Raw genomic sequence first — 16819 nt, 5'->3', positions numbered from 1 at the left:
GCTGTCTCTCAACTGCGTGTTCACACAGCAGCTAACTGAAGTACAAATACAACAGCACAGTTGTCATAATACAATGCAATATATAATAGCTGTGTGGTAATTTCAAGAGGCAAAAGGATGAAGAGAAGAGGTAATGTACAGAGCTGAGGAGCACGCTTGCTTGCACCTGTGAGAGAACATTCCTCCAAATCAGCAGACAGTGCTACACAGCAGCAAGAGGGGGACTATCAGCAGGCAGCAGCCACTGGAGCGATCACAGCCCAGCTGCTCTCTGCAAAGTAACAGCTCTCTATAAATACTGACCAGTGGCGATTGGCCAGGGATAGGGTTCATGCAAAACAGATAAGTCTGCTCAGCTGTTTTAATGAAACATCAACCGATGTCATTAATTAGGAAGTGCTTTCCTTCTTCAAATTCTCTCTGTCACAGGTTTATCTTCCAGGTGCATCTTTTATCACTGCCTGCTTCACATGCTGTCCAATGCAAGTCATCACTAACACCACCTCAGGTACAAAACTGGCACATGTGGTGCTACACTTGGTGAGGGTTTCCTCCAACATTTTTCCTTCAGTAAAGGTTATAACCTATATTTGCACCCTTAAAAGGCTCTAAAACGATGACAGTCCCACTGCTTGCTGCTGGCCAGGGAACAAGATGCACGTGCAGATGAGCAAGTACATTTGCAAGATCTCGTCAAGGTTTTGGTGTTTCAGCGCTGGCACCCAGAAAGCCCAAGTTTTGTGTGGATGAAAGCAGTGGGTGCCACGCTCAGTAGAAAGTAAAAAGGGGGCTCATCACGTTGACTGTATCACAGTCCGTCCTTGCGGCTTGTTGTCTTTGGAGGGAATTTGGGTGCCTGTCACCAGGCAACACTTGATCCGAAGTAGGTCCTCACAAAACCAATCGCCCTGACAGTGGTATTGCTGGGTGAGCCACCACTCTAATTCTTGAGTGGGCAGAGGTGAGAATAAAGACAGCTATCATAGGCTACAGATACCTGCAACCTGCTTTATTGACAGTACTGTTCTAAATATCTACAGTGAGCTTTCCCGAGCTCCTTGCTGCAGTACCCAAACCAGGGTATCAGACGTCCTGTTTACTGCATGAGAGTGTCTGTGGCTTTTTGGTCAGTGTGAAATACCCCAAGCACCAAAGGATGTGTGCGATCATGTGTACCGTCATTTGCTGAAAGGGATGCTGTATTAATGAAGGCTTTGAAAAATCCATTAGAATGATTAATACAGTAAATAATTTACTATATGCAAACTCTGGTCATATGGCTGCATCCATACACACTAATTTCTGGAGCCATATTCCTAAATGAGGGAGTTATAATGAGTTTGGGTTTGATAACTGGAGATCTCTATTTATTGTTTACAGTGGCTCTTAGACTTTGAAAATTGGAGATATTGATTATATCTGTTGACTTATCTGTGCAGAGACAAGTACATCGTAGATGTGACCATGCAATGTATGCACCACTTGTATTGGTGCACACAATTTTATGTGAAAATTTTATGAGAAATACAAAGCATGCTGATAACAACGCCATGTCCCAGCAAACTCATTAAAATCATTACACCTTTCGAACCTCAACTAACCACTTCTCCAGTTCCCATACGGTTCCAACCCAGCGGCCCCCTTCAAAGGGCTGTGGCACGCTGGAATGCAAAGGCGGTGGGTCTGCAGCTCCACAATTAGACCGCCTGCCTGCTGCAGTCCACACTGCTCCGCTGTCAGCAGAGCTAGGCGCAAGCATGCTCTCCCAGTGATTGCATAAGTGTAATTACACGCTAGGCATGCAATTCATTAGAAAGCAGCATTTTCTCCTCCAGCCAGTTTTGCACCTGCAGGAAAATCTCAGTCACTGAGTGAGCCATCAAAAAACCGGTTACATTTAGCAGCTTGAATAATTAGGAAACTCGTTGCTCCCCAGCGATTCCGCTGATGCTTTTTATGCTTCGGTGCTTCTCGACTCCCTCTTTCTTGAAGCAACATTTTAATTTAGGCTTGTGCTCTCCAGCCCGGAGAGCTTCATATATAATTCAGAGAAGGCTAAAGTGACTGGCCTCCCCACCTCTCACAGTTTAACACCTTCATTTAAGCCAACAACCCTCTCCGTGCTTAATCCTTTCAGAGGCTAATCTGTGCCAGATCAAAGGGGAACGGCTTTTAAGGCAATCTCCACAGAGCCGAGGTGATTATTAATTCATTGGAAGGTCTCCTCTGAAGTGCCCATTTATTTTTTTGTATGTTAATGCATTTAAAGCCCACTGACAGTTTAAACACGGGCCCTAAATCACCCAGTGAAATGTTTGCCGTGGAGGCCGATATTTTGTTTACCAAAAAACTCCTGCCAGCAAGAAGGATACTCGTCTTTGATGAAATTACAAGTTTGGGATTTATGTGCTGTTGAGCTAACACAGAACTGAGTAGATCCCTTTAAAAGTGACCACTGTCAGGTGTCCCCAAAACGCCTCAAGAAATATAATCAAATACTCTCATATTCGGAGGGTTTTTCTAGCCTAGCACTCTGGCTGACAATGCACAATCCCAATAACCTGTCCATCCCACAGCAGGTTTGCTCTGCCCGGTAATCAAAGCGCTCCTGTCTGCCCGAGACCAACTTGACCCGCAAGCTACTCCAGGCTATGAAATTCGAGGCGATTCCCCCACAAACCACAGGCACCTGTCCTTCCCAATGTTTCAGCAGATTCGGAAGTGGCCCAAGTCCATGTGCAACGAAAGACAGAGGTCAACAACATGAAAAAAAGACGCAAGGACTTGTGCAAGCTCTTGCCGCATCCTTTGCTACTGGCAGACAAACCCCACCATCTTCTGAAATCGTGCACTTGTGCCGGATGAGAAACAGCAGATCAAGTCACTGCTATTTCACAGGGGAGCGATAGCCGCTCTGCCCAGAGCTCCAAGCACAACTCGCACCACCCCGCAGGCTGCCTCTGCTCCCTTCCTTCCTCCTCCCGCTCCTTGCTGTACCTCCTGGCCTCTGCCTGACCCCAGCTCATCAGCGCTCAGTTCTCCTGGCTGCTGAATCAATCCCTTTGCTGAACTAGCTCCCTCAATGCTGTCTCCTCTGGCTTTTTCACCTTTCTCCTGTTATCTGCACCCAGTATTTCTAACACATCCCACACCTGCTTCGGTGCCAGTGGTCATGTTCGAAGGATGCCCTGCAGGGCGTCCCACCAGGACAGCACTCTCTCTGCTCCTTTCCTCCTCCACCTTCTCTCCCTTGTCAAAGCAGCACTACAGACTCAATCCTACAATCTGCAAATCCATCTGGACAAAGCGTCTGCTTCCACTACACTTTCTAGCCAACTAAATGGTTTCCCTGGCTTCAAAAACTCCAGGCACAGCATCCAAGGAGTCTCCCACCTACCACATCTGCTCCTCTCCCTTTCTTCAAGCAACTCATAGGAAAATTTTCAGACTCCGTGCACACAGTGATTCCTACTGGCCTCTCTCCCTCCCACACTTCTATTTCCCAGTCTATAACTCTCTCTCTGCCTTCTGCCTCACTTTACTCGCAGCTACAGCTTGGTTCCCTTCTCCTTGGATCCAATGGCTCCACTCAACAATGATCAAATGCCATCTCTATCTGTGACTTCGTATTTTTCTTCTCTGTCTAAGCACTGTGTCCCCACGAATCCTGCCACAGCTCCTCCCTCTCCCCTAGGAGTCTCTAATGAGAGCGTGACAATATACCGCCTGCCAGGATTCATTCCAGCCATCTGCTATCCATCGAGGTACTTTTACTGCACCTCTGGCTGTGCCATCTCAGCATCAGAGACAGAGTGATGGGGGGTGCTGAGAACTTAAACAAAGGCAAGAGGTAATGATTAGAAAGACTCTTGATTTGTCACAAGCCATCAGAGACTTCTCTGACGGAGATGATTTATAGACCCGATTTCAAATGGAATACGAACAAGTACAGAGCAATGTGAAAACACTTGTGAAGGCCAAGCAAGCTATAAACATTTGCAAGGCGCATGCTTTCCTTAGGTCTCTTTTAATCTCTTTAGGAGCCTATGCCCCATGGTGCCTTTTATTGTCACTGCACATGGAAGCAAGCCCAAAAGATCACTCTCAGACAGAGTATCCCACAGAAATGAATCCTGTTTCAATCCCCTGTTGTAACAGGAAATGGGGTGATTTTTCTCTTCTGTTTATTGTTATTTGCTGCACCAATCAGTGCTTCGCCGAAGATTGAAAGGGGTCTTTTTTGTTGCTGTTTGCTTTTAGAAGCAAGGAACAGTTGTGCTGAATCTTACAGATGAAAACCTGTGATTTTTCTCTCCTGTGTCTCTGAACTACAGTATGTAGAGCACTAAAGCATCTAAAGCATCATTGCTTTAGAAGAGTATAATCACTTTGTACCTGCTTAGAAACACAAGTGCTTGATAACCACATCTGCATGCTTGTAGTGAGCCTGCAAAACTACTACACCTCAGATTTTGTATCGATCTTCATTTTGTTCCAAACGGAGGAAGGCTGTTTTGGAGGGAAGAGACCCAGCCCCACAGAGGCACACAACACAACTGCTTTGCAGAACTTCAAACTCAGAGATACTCACAGCTTGCTTAGGTTTTCTAGGCCTGTAAAGGCTCCATTGGTATCTTCTATTGTGCCCGAGATGTCATTGTGGTCCAGTTCCCTAGGGAGAGGACAAGAGAGAGCTTATTATCAGTGTCTTAGACCTCGGCTCATTATTAAAAACAAACGGAAGAAAGGTTGAGAATGCCACATGAAGAGCTTCCCATTTTCTCCTGCCCGTTTTCAGAAAAAGCAGAGTCCTGCAGCAAGGCAGCACTAATCACTTTTCCTGCATTGGCCCATGTCAAGTTGGTGCATTCAAAGAAGATCCCTGTCTTTTCCCTAGTTGAAGACCTCTGTTTCTGAGACAGCAGTAGCAGCAGACAGCTACTTCTTAACAACTAGGTTTGAGTCCTTTTCTAATTCTGTGCATCCGAAGACAAAGAAAATAAAGTCTTGAAACTAAACTGTGAGAAACAGCTGTCCTGAAATGCTACTATCATGAATTAAGGAAACTTCGGCTATTCCAATATATAGATTTATTTGTCTCTACCTACATCTTGGGAAGATGATCTGGTGTATTTGCTATGAAGCGGCATTTTTTTCTGGCAATGAACTTGAAAGTTCCACAAAGGGAAGCACTACCACCGCCACACTAGCCTAACTCTGTATAACCATTTTTTTTACAAAAAATTAGTAAGAATTCCTTTTTCAGAGTTAGCTTCTTCTGGCTTTCAAACTGACCATCAATTACAAGAGCCAAAGATGTCTGAAGAAAAACAAGCACACAGAACAAAGAAAGAGATCCACAAAAGCTGTTTAAACAGTCTATTTAAAAATCCTACCCTCCTAGCTTTAATTCCAGCTAGCAATGAATACCCAGCAACACAGACTGAAATTTATCATTTCTAATGTTAAATAAAAAGAAAGAATAAATAAATAGGCTGTGTTGGTTCTGTTACATCACTCTGATTTAAGACCTAGCAAAACCCAACACCAAAGCAAACACCACCACCCAGATAACCCCCCGACCCGCAGGTGCTCCTTTCACACCTTTTGAAGATTATTATCAGAACATTTCCAGTTTAAAAATATTAAGATCAAAAAAGAAAAAACAAAGCCCCCTGCATTTGGCAGCATTCCAGGCACAGGCATCATAGCGTAGCTTCTAGGCTATGCAGCACATAAGTACAACCTCCCAGAAGAAGAGGGAAATGTTTAAAAACCCCAGTTTCCATATTGGCACAATTTTCCCCAGGCAGGATGAGGCTGAGACTTTTGCTCTCTGTACCTAAGCTGGCTGCAGCCTTAGCTTGTTTCTCAGCTTTCATGTGTAAACTAAAGATGTGAAAGAAGATGGCCAAAAGCCACAATTCCTGTTTCTCAGCTGGCTTCTGTGTGAGACCCAAAAATTCCATGTCCCTAGGGAACCCTCGCCTTAGCCAGCATCGCTGTGGATGTCAGGGTGATCTGTGGGTCGGTCTATGCCAAAGGGAAAGATAAAAACCCAACATCCCTGTGGAGCGTGGGCGCACATAACGCTGTGGTAGTGTAAGAGACAAGTCCTGGAGAGATGCTTTGATGTGCTGACATTTTCAGAGCTATCTAAGTGGGGCAGGAGCAAATATATCCTGCTGGAGCAAAGTTTCTGCATTTCCCCTGCGGTTGCCAAGCCAATACCCATTATCCTGCTTGTTTTTAAAGGGCAAATCCCTTCTCAGACATTTCTCCCCCTCAATTCCACCATGGGCTACCGGTCTTTGGATCAGCAAACCCTTTCCCATGGCAGAGACAGACAAGTGGGAACAGTCTGTAGGAGCTCTCTGACACACACTTTTATTAATTGACTGCCACACATTGTGTTTTCTTGAAAAAGGAAAAGAAAACGGTATTGCTTGTTCATCCAGAGGCAACTCAAAGGTTTAGTGTTAGAAAGGAGGAATAAAAACCTTTTCAACAAATGAGTGAAAATAGAGAGAGAGGAAAAAAAGAGTGGGGTATTTTGGCCTGGCTCTCTTTGTATTCAAACTCCTCTCCCAGCCCCTGTTGCCAATTTCCTATTCTTTCCGGCTGGCTGAGCTTGAATGCTTGCAGCCTTGTTAATCATTGTGCTCCGAGGTCTCTGGGTCTGACCTCTATTTGAATAGCTCCACATTTCAGCAGTTTCACACCCACCAAAGGCTCCCCAACAATAGGCCATAATTAAAGCATGCTCGGGTCTTTTTCACCAGGTGCAGGACCCAATAGGCCTTTTTCTTTATTAAATTAGAGCTAGCTCACACACTCCCTCTCTGCCTCCCCCCTCTGCCCTAACTGTAAAAGAGGCTCCATATTCACCGCAGAGCAAAGAGAACTGCCAGCTCCCCTTCCCCTCTATTTTTCTTTGGGAACCTTTAGTTCCGGTCTTGACAGCTGCCTCAGAGAGGTCCCTTCTGGATGCCCAGTGGCTGAAAGGCTTTGGCTTAAGTTTAGAGAAAGGAAAAAAAGCAAACAAAACCTAAACTCACTTTCCAGTCACTTCCTTCACTGTGAGCTTCACAATAAAGGGAGAGATGGCAAAAAGTACTGTAAAGAGGGGAGAGCTTTCTGTTCCCATTTCCTTTTAATTACTCAGGCCACAAAGGGCTTCTGAAGAGGAACAGAAGTATCAGTGTGATTTTTCCTTTTGAAGGAAGAATTAAGCCAGCCTGCTGATCTCAACCAGCCTGAGAGCTTGGATGGGGCTATAACACAAACTCCAAGAACTTTGTGGTGTGCCAGATGAAGGTGCTGAGCCTGCAGCCTCTGGAGAGAGGATGAGAGCAGCCAGAAGCTCACAGGTACAAACATGGGAGATGGAGTCAACACAGCTGCAGGAATGGACAATTAGAAGAACTGGATTCCCCACCTTCCAATGTTTCTATGGCGAGCCCAGATGTATTTCAAACCAATGTAGCTCTTGGGCTTAACAGCGTATAATAGTGCAATTCTATAGCTGACATCCCAGAGGAGGTCAGACCGATTTGCCTAATGGTCTCTATTGGCCCTAAAATCTTAGAAAGTTGCTACCTGGACTGGCAAGCTCATTTCCAGTGCCACATTTCCAGGTATAATGTTTAAATAAAAGTCTCTGGCAAATGGCCATAACCACCACTGAAGGATCATTTTGCAATTCAGTATTAGGGTACATTAAACTTTCCTCTTGAGATAGCATAGCAGTCTTTTTGTTATTCAGGGGTTACCATGAAAATTGGAACAACAGAACCTTTCATCACTCAAGTGACTCCAATTCTTTACTAAAGAAGACGACTTCTGGTTACTCTCTCGGCCCCTGCAGCAGCTTCCTGCTCCCATGGTTAGACCCACGACTGGGTAAAGCTTCACATGTTACGTTTCTGGTATAATCAGATCTCAAGCCCAACTTCTGAATTTCTTTGTTGTTGTTATTCTACTTTTTCTTCTCAACACCATCTTAGCCCAGGATTTTGTATTTATTATTTGATTAAGAAAAAGTAGCACCACATAAAAACACATGATAGCATATTTACGAGGATATTGAAATTTCCAGCGCTGTCACTGGAAGTGGTCATTCAGACTCCTCCTGAGTGTAGAATGACACAACAGAAGCTGTGCTTTTACAAGAACTTCAGTTCAAGTCAATGTAATGGCAAGAGATGTTCTGCTATTTGCTGATGGACTGAAACCTCAGGGAGTTTTGCTCAGCTGGGCTAGAGTCAGGATCCTGTCTTATGTTCCTTAATTTTATTCTGGTGTTCAGTACTCTGGAAGCTCCCTACAACACTGAGCAGTCCCAACTACCATTCTCCTAACTACTCTTAATTAAAAAATACAAGTTCACTGTAGTTGAATAATGGGGTAAACACAACAGCTGCTGAAGACAACCAAGCAGCGCATAAGTGAGTTTGATGCTGAGGACACAGGCACCCAAAGCAACTGCACAGTAGAACAGCTTGGCAGAACACAAACTGTGGGGGAAAACCAGGTGTTAACTGACAAAACCTTGGGGCAACTTACAGGACACGTAGGTTTTTGAGTCCCTTGAAGGCACCTTCTGCAATATGATTGATGGAATTGTGGCTCAGTCGTAGTACGTGCAGTCCCCCAAGGTCTGCTAAGCTTCCCTCATCCAGCCTTGTTAGGTTGTTGTAAGAGAGTATTCTGCGGAAAAAAAAAAAAACAAGAGCCCTTGTCAATCCAACCGGTATTTCCCAAACTCCTCTGTGCCAACCACTGCCTGCCTCCTACAACCACCTTACGGGAGGCGATGTGTACTGGGTGGATACAGAACAGCTTGATTAGAAAATAAGACTGCAGTCTGCAACTATTCCCACAAGACACACACGGAGCAGCCTGGATGACCCTAAGTGAGCAGGAGGCGTTTGGTACCCAGCTATAGTGTAGTCTTCTGTACAGGCAACAGAGAGAGGTTCCTCCAGAAGCAAATAAGAGCAACAACCTAACAGGTGTGCTGTCAGTTATGGAGGAAGAAGTGACTGTCTTTCAGTTTAGGGTCTGGGAGCACCACCTCTCCCTTCAGTCCCCAGGGGTGCAAGTAACACTCAGGTATCGGTCCTGGTTGTGGTTCAATCCCCACTCCCAATTGGACTCCTGCTGTGGCTTACAGGAAAAAGCAGTTCCCTCCTTCCCCACACCCTGTGAGGTGGAGAGTGATGTCAAACAAATGGATTTTGAAGTTCACACACACTCTTGGCAGGGTCCAGACTTCTGTATTCAGGAGGTGTCTTATCGTTCTGCACTTGTGCACAGCAAGCCCCAGGCGTTTGGGTGTGGGTGTTTCCACAGCCCGCTCCACCCCAGTTGAGAGCCAGAAGCATTTCACCACAAGGCAATTGAAAGCTTCCTTTCATGCACACGAAGGAGGTATCTGTTGTAAACCAGCTGCCTTCCCTCCCGCTCCCCATAGTCAAGGAGTGTACAATCTGCTTGAAATCTTCTCCACTTCCACAAAGGAACTGGAGGGTTGTTTTTTATCTAGTATGCCATCGTCTCTTCCCCTTGTCTGTATTTCTTCTGGTTTTGAAGATTTTTTTAAGCGCTACTCTTGTTGCAACTTGGAAGCTGGTAGGAAGAAAACTGCTCTCTCCCAGCCAGGGAGCAGATGAAACTTCAGTGATTTGACACCGAGGGCAGGGCATGGGAAGCTACAAGCCCTTGCAGACTCCTCACGCATACGTAACTACCTTCTACGCAAGCAGTAAAGCCGTAGCATTGCTGATGCTGAAGGTCAGCTTGGCTCAGCACAACGAGGGACCTCCTGGGGTAGCAGCAGGCAGTCACTGGTCAGTGATCTTCAGCCTAAAGCATCCACTCACAGCTCCCTGCTGCATGTATATTCCTCCTGATCTCTGGATGTCACTGAAGCTGGGTAAGCCCTGCAGGGCTACCGGCAGCTAGGTGCAACCAAGCAATAGCTTCAGCTTTAAGTTGACTGCACATTGACGTGTGGGTTATTAAAAAGTGGCATTCATCTACAGGCCGCTACTTGCAGCTTCTTGGGTTTATCTCTCTACAAAGCACAGTTGAATGGGATTTTTGAAAATACCTCAGGGACTTGGGAACACAAGTCACTTCAAAAGATGTGAGGGTTTGGGCAGCTAAACTTATCAAAAAGTAGAGTTACGCAGCTTTGAACAAGCCCTGAAATCCTTCATTGTACAGACAAGAAGAAAAAAAAATCTCACAGAGTTCCAAACCTCCAAATTCCTCTTCTAGTACTGCCTGTTAATGAGTCTGCTTAAAAATGTGTCTAGGGCTTGCATGAGAGCCACTGCAAAGCCAAAACCTAAGTCAAAACAGGCACATACTCTGAAGCACTGAGAGTGTCATTTACTTGGCAAATGAGCTGTCTATCTTTTCACAGTGTGAGTGGGCAGAGGGCAAGCTTTGGAAAAAATTCAGCTAAGATTAATGAGTTTGAAGAAGGCATGGGACAACATACTTTCATTCCTAAAGAAGTTGTAGTGTTAGTTATGAAGAACTGGCATCCAGTCAAAATTATGTCCTCACCTGCGATTAAAGAATTTGGCTTTAAAAAAAGTGTTCAAAAGTAATCCTAAACGCGGCCGAGAAAAAAATAGTTCCTTTTGATTCTACACCGAAGAGTTCCTGCCACAACTGGTGAAGGCATGTTCCCCTCTGCTCGTCCTGATATCACCCCAAGATGGACGAACTGCCGCAGTCTTTAGAGGGCTCTCTCAATAGCTGCAACCAGATGGAAGGTTTCAGGAGCTAACACACCTGGCAGTGGCTTCCTTCAACACGTACGGGCCCTGCTTCCTGCCAACAGGACAGGCCAGTTTGCAAAACAGTGCATTCCCCTCCTCAACAGTTTGGATTATCTGAGATGAGAGAAGTCAGCAGGTCTCTGCTGCTTCCCCTAGCTTCTCATCTCCCTACCAGTGAGAAATCACTGGAACAAACAAGTGGAAGCGTTTGTCTACACAGCCCTTCTGGCCTGTCGAGGACACAGGAGAGCAGCACACAGAGCAGCATGGAACAGTGACACATAAAGGGGTTAAACCAGAAACCTATTGTGCAGCTGGGGCTCCTGCTGCCAGCCAATTCTGGACCAGGTACATCTAACGCATTTCATTCCCATGGACCAAATATAAGTAAAAAGTCAAAAGAAAGACCCAGCAGCCAAGTCATCATTTACCTCTGATGAAATGCTGTGCTCCCACTGTGGATTTTTCCATAATGTTGATGTCCTAGCACCAGACTGGTGAATACAATCGGCCCTTTTTCATGCCCATAACAAGTCAAGAGCTCTCTTTCTTTGTTAGCTCTTACATCAGACCAGAGCTCTGGGGTGCCATTTTCTCCAAACAACTGAAGGAGAGACATTTCATCCTTCAGATGACCGCCTCCTTCCTCAGCGCAGGTAAGTAGTGGCCTGTGCACCTCTCTTTCTTGAGTCAAGGACTCTGAAAATCATTCTCTGTACAACCAGAGATGATGTTTTCCGATAACCGAAACCCAGTAGATTTAGCAACAAGGAAGTTGAGCAAGGATCTTAATTTATTGAGGAATGGAAAGTACTCATTCAAAGAAGTGCACAGAGGCAGCCTAGATGTATCTAGTGCTTCCTTTCCTCACCCTTCAATTTCAGAGCGGACCTCTCCTACAAGTACTCCTTGGCTGTGAGAGTTTCAGTTAGGAGTATCTGATGGCTCCCTGCAGCAGCCTTACCCTGAAGGCAACACCTGCAAGACCTCGTAGTATTTTGCAAGGATGTGTACTAACACACATATAATTGCCTTTTGAATCTTAGCAATTGTCGTCTCTGGCCTCACACTCTAGCACAATCCTATCTGTCAGGCCAAGCACACCCCAGTGGCTTCTACTGCCTAACACCACCAGACATTTTCCCAATGTACCCCATCCTGCTCCACAGCAAGCGAGTCCTGCACTGGGTTTCTGCAGTTACTGCAGAGAATGGCTTATAAGCCAGGACAGCTCACCGCTAGCACTACCTGTTGGGAAGAGATCCCAATCTACACCTGACAAATAAAGGAGTCTGCATGACATGCAATCTTATCTAAACCTTGAAGGTTTGCAAATACAGTGTCAGGGAGTAAAGACAAGCATAGCTTTCCCTAAAAGACTTCTGATGGTAGCTCTGCAAGATGTAGATAGGGCTTACCCAGACCACCTGAACCCAGGCTGAAATAAAGCTTGAACACAGGCACCAGACATTGAGTCCTAGAGAGCAGAAAGCTCCCAGATCTGTGCTACTAACACAGCGTAGAGATCTGAATTCAGCTATCTCAGGGCTCCCGCTGTGACTGCTCGAGGAAGGCAGACTCCCTTTTCTTGATGTTTCAGATTTAAGCAGACCACAGATGGAGCACAGTGACAATCCTGATCTGCTGCCTTGACAACTTCTCCATTGACACTACCTTTATCCGGTAAAACATCACTTCAGGACCTGCATGTGAAGGAACTGCAGCTCTCTACAACACGGTGCCAAGCAAAGGAGTCCTTCAGGAATGGGCAGTTTCACAACAACTTGAAAAATTAAGTAAATAAACAATCACATATGTATTTAACTAAAATAAAACCAAAAAAATTTCCTTGAGTCCCCAAAAAACGATCCACATATGACTGAATAATTTGGGCTCAAAAGAAAATCGCATCTGGTCGCTGGGATAACATGTTAATTCTACAGCTTCTGAACTTAAAGGAATGATGTGTGTCATGGCCACCTATCCCTGAATCCACATCCCAAAAACTAGGGTCTCACCACTGAGTAAGCAGATAACCAATCTTTGGTCTGAGTCCAGAGCGAGGCCTCTGAAAGCAGGAAGCTGCTATACCATCCTGCTTTTTGGTGGATAGAAGAATCCCTAACAATGTTTAACAGGAGATTTCCGAGCACCAAGCAGAGTGAATTACAGTTCCGCTAACCACATGTGTCAAGTTATCCAAAGAAAAAAGTGAATCTTTCCACAGTCCCACCGAGGGGATGACAGCTACTTCTGTAAATACTGCAAGCATCCATGTGTGTCTCTTCAGAAAGGCATTAAGCAGTGCCACAGACCCAAAAGTCACCCTTGTGGGGCTGTCCTCGGCAGCAAGGTTTTCTTTCATTTATCAAAGAGACTGTATTCACAGCTGGAAATCTCAGGGGAGCAAAGTCAATGCATTTACTTTTCAACAGCTGAGCCCTACAGGAAGGGTAAAACGTAAACAGGAGAAACGAGGAGAACTGCCTCTGAAGGGCCAAACCTCTGCTGGCTAAAGACATGATTGTTCTTTGTAAATACAGAGGATAAAGCAAACCCTCCTTCAGGCTGTACAGTCATTATATGGCAAGCCATGCACATCTCGTAACTAGCCAGCTAAAAAGCGCTGGCACACCGCAGACCACAAACTCTCTAGGTCTTTTGGCACTGTGTACTTTTAGTGGGTTGTAGTCTTTGTTTCTGCTGCAAACGTATTTTAATCAGGTGCTCTGAAGGCCACAACTTCATGAAAAACAAGGGCATCGCTTAGGAGGCTGCAGCTCCTGTATTTCTACCGACTGACGTAGCAGGAGCTGAATGCCATGCAATTGGGAAAAATCTTTACTCTCTTTTCCTGCCAATGTTGTATCAGTATCAAACCCTGCCCAACCAACTACAACAGAAACCGACTTACAGCTCATGCAGCTTCTGACAGAAGCTCCAGCCATCGGGGTTGATGCGGGATATGGAGTTGTTACTAAGGTGAAGCTGGTGCAGAGATGAAAGGCCATAGAGAGAGCCACTGTTCACTTCTGTCAGGCTGTTGTACTCCAGGTGGCTGCAGAGAGAAATCAGAAGGAATTGACTGATAGGCAGCACAAAGTCAAGAAATGAGATTTTAGCCATTCCTACACACCCTTCCACTGACCCATGCGGATATGGGCATGGCTGGGCATTTGCAAGCGAAAGACAGAAATTCAAGGACAACACAAAGGAGATGTCCTGAATGATCTGTGACTGCAAAGGTACGCTCCACTGCAAGGAAGCTGGGCTTAAAGCATCCCATTCAAGTTTGTATTTTCAGGCTCTCAGTTGTGTGACAGCAGCATCCAGAAACATGCTGCCTTGATCACTTGTGACCTTGCAGACATGAAAGGCAGTCATGTTGGAAGTTTCAAGCATTTCTCTGCAATGGCTATTCCATTTGTTCTCTCGTATGGAAAGAGCACATTGCTGAGACAGACCAGCTTGGTTTCTAGGTATCTCAGGAGGCAGAAAAATCAGATCTGCAACACGCAGTTTCCATGTATCAGTTAAATTTGCAGAAGCCAGATAAGGTTATAATATTTAGAGACCAACTGAGATCTTACTGAACGTTCAAAGAGTCAAACTTACAAAGGAACACCGCCACAGGTCAAAAAACACGCCTTTTTTACTGAACACCCGGTAAAGCAATGAGCTTTAGTAAATTGTAGGTGAACTAAACTGCTGTAGAATGGCAGAGCTCTCTGCATTGCAGGGCACAGAAAGAAGCACAAAGAATGGCACAGATGCCCACAAGTCTCCAATGGGAGTCCTTGCTAAAACACAGAGAAGGACATGCTAGCAGGTGAAGTCTAGGCTGTTTAAGAGAAAAGAACCCTTCTGCCCAACTTACAGAACTTGCATCTTGGCTAGGCCCCAGAAAGCCCCATCAGTCAATTTGCTAATGTTGTTGCGCTGGAGTTTCAGGATTTCCAAGCTGTCCAGTCCCTGGAATGTCAGGCCTTCAATCAGGCGGATGCGATTCCGGTTCAGCTCCCTAGAATCACCAAGGCCATGCAAGTTTATTAAATCCCAGTCCTTTCTCACGAAATCAGCTGTACAGCATACAATGGGGACAGCAATGACAACAACTCCTCTTGTCAACGGTTCCCAGGAGAGAGCAGAGGCACACCGGAAACTTTCAATCCCAGAGCTAGCCTGGGAAGTCAGCTGGGTGTGATCGTTTAAATAAACTCACCCTGGGACAGACTTTCACTATAGAGAAATAACAGCAATAGTACAGCAATTCCTCTTCATCTGTTCTCTCTGCATTTCTTTTAAACCATTTATCCTTTCATCACATTTTCACACTTCATCCTCTCTCAAGCAGAGGCACCATTTGAACCAATACAGATAAATATCAGCATTATTTCCCTTACAACCCGTTGTTTTTACAGGACTTGTAATCGTCCAGTAAAAACACACTCCGGAACAAGCGGGTGCCATGAGAACTCTGAGCCCAAGTGGAAATTTTATGGTTAAGTTTGAAAGGAAAGCTTTCAGCTCCCCTGACAAATTTCATATTTTTCTATTATAAGAAACTAATAAAGAGTGAAACAAATTGTTTCCAATAACAAGGCACTCTATATTTTGTGCATACAAAAACCTCCAACTTGGTTCATTAAATTTCTTTTTCCTTTTTTTCCCCTGAATAGGGAGAGACTTCTACATTCTAGGAATACTTTTTTTCTGCACAGCAATATGAACATCATCACAGCACACTTTACCAAGCCATATCAAACAGTCTTATGGATTACTAGACCCAGTTATACCAGGTGAAATCCTAGTTCCTTAAAGTCAGTGGAAAACTGCATCCAGGCAATACACTAAAGCTGAAGACAGAGCTTTTAAAACCGTTACCTTTTTGTACATTTAAGACTAATCTAAGGCTAGTTCCCCACTCAAAGTTTGCATTGAAGAAAACGGTGGAGGTTGCAACATCAATACTTGCATTGGAAATGATGTGGAAGCTGTAGAAACTTTAATCTTACTTTTTAACTGCCTAAAAAAATAACGTTGAACTTGCACTCAAGCTGAGTGTAATTAAAGTCAAGCAAGCCATTAAAAAGTTTGCAGGCCTAAAGACTCTTGCCTTACTGCACTTCCTAGGCTATTAGTGAACTACGACTTTCCAGAAAAAGAACTGTACACAAATTCTACAACACATCAAGTCTGCATAACTTACAATTAATTCATGTTTACCTACAGGGTTAAACAACCAGCTGTGAGGAGTACCGATCACTCCAACTTTCAGTGAAAACCACGCTCCTAAACAGATTTGAGTGACCCTCCTTTTTGTTACAGTTTTGTGCATGATGCAGACAAACACAGTGGATTACAAGCTCTCAGTCAATGGACAGTAACTTTCAGCTGAGAAGTTACAGACTTCTAAGATGTGTGTATACTGTTCAATCCCAAATTTGCTATAAATCCTACATGTATGCAAGCACAAATGCATATCCATTCCTTAGACACATCTTGGCTTAAGGATCTGTCTCTCAATCAAGAGGTTTCCATTTAGAGGTGTGAGTTCCAACAGCTTTTGTGGACTTTATGTTAACAGACAGAGGTTGACCTTTTGCATATCAAATTTGATGGAAAGGCTCCAAATGAGCCTCAGGCTAGGCCCATTTCTCCAACAGAAAGGAAAAGCTAAACGAATGAGTGCTACTATTTTACACATAAAGCATAGTTATAGCTGCAGATGTCTCTGCATCCTCATGCAGCTCCTGCCATACAGATAGCAGGCTGTACAACGACGTGTGTGTTAACTCATCTAGAGTGCTATTTTCTCTGTCCAAATATCACCGCACAGTTTAACAACCTTCCGTCATTGCTTTTTTATTGCCACATAAAGATACCTGTGTGGTCTTGAAAAACTAACATGGTAGCTGAGCTCTGTCACTCGCAATAGAAACTTCCTCCAAACCTCTCTTGTGCCACAGACACCAGCACTGTTCAAGCAAATGGATTTGTCTTACGTTGTCAAGTGTACAAGA

The 16819-nt window shown here is 44.8% G+C and overlaps 1 protein-coding gene across 2 annotated transcripts in view; it reads right to left on the bottom strand.

Annotated features, from left to right (window-relative positions):
- The window catches only part of LRIG1 (leucine rich repeats and immunoglobulin like domains 1), a 90693-nt gene that overhangs the window by 11733 nt on the left and 62141 nt on the right, over nucleotides 1-16819 (bottom strand). For both annotated transcript variants that reach the window (XM_054076457.1, XM_054076459.1), the window contains exons 6-9: nucleotides 14674-14817; nucleotides 13711-13854; nucleotides 8566-8709; nucleotides 4592-4672 (exon numbers count right to left, since the gene is read on the bottom strand). In XM_054076457.1, the coding sequence (XP_053932432.1) occupies nucleotides 4592-4672; nucleotides 8566-8709; nucleotides 13711-13854; nucleotides 14674-14817 (513 nt within the window). The remainder of the gene's footprint in view (nucleotides 1-4591; nucleotides 4673-8565; nucleotides 8710-13710; nucleotides 13855-14673; nucleotides 14818-16819) is intronic.

Source organism: Cuculus canorus, chromosome 11, assembly GCF_017976375.1.
Source record: "Cuculus canorus isolate bCucCan1 chromosome 11, bCucCan1.pri, whole genome shotgun sequence".
In the NCBI taxonomy this organism is placed as follows: Eukaryota; Metazoa; Chordata; class Aves; order Cuculiformes; family Cuculidae; genus Cuculus; species Cuculus canorus.
The sequence above is the reverse complement of the archived record's forward strand: the minus strand, read 5'-3'. Positions and strand labels throughout refer to the sequence as shown.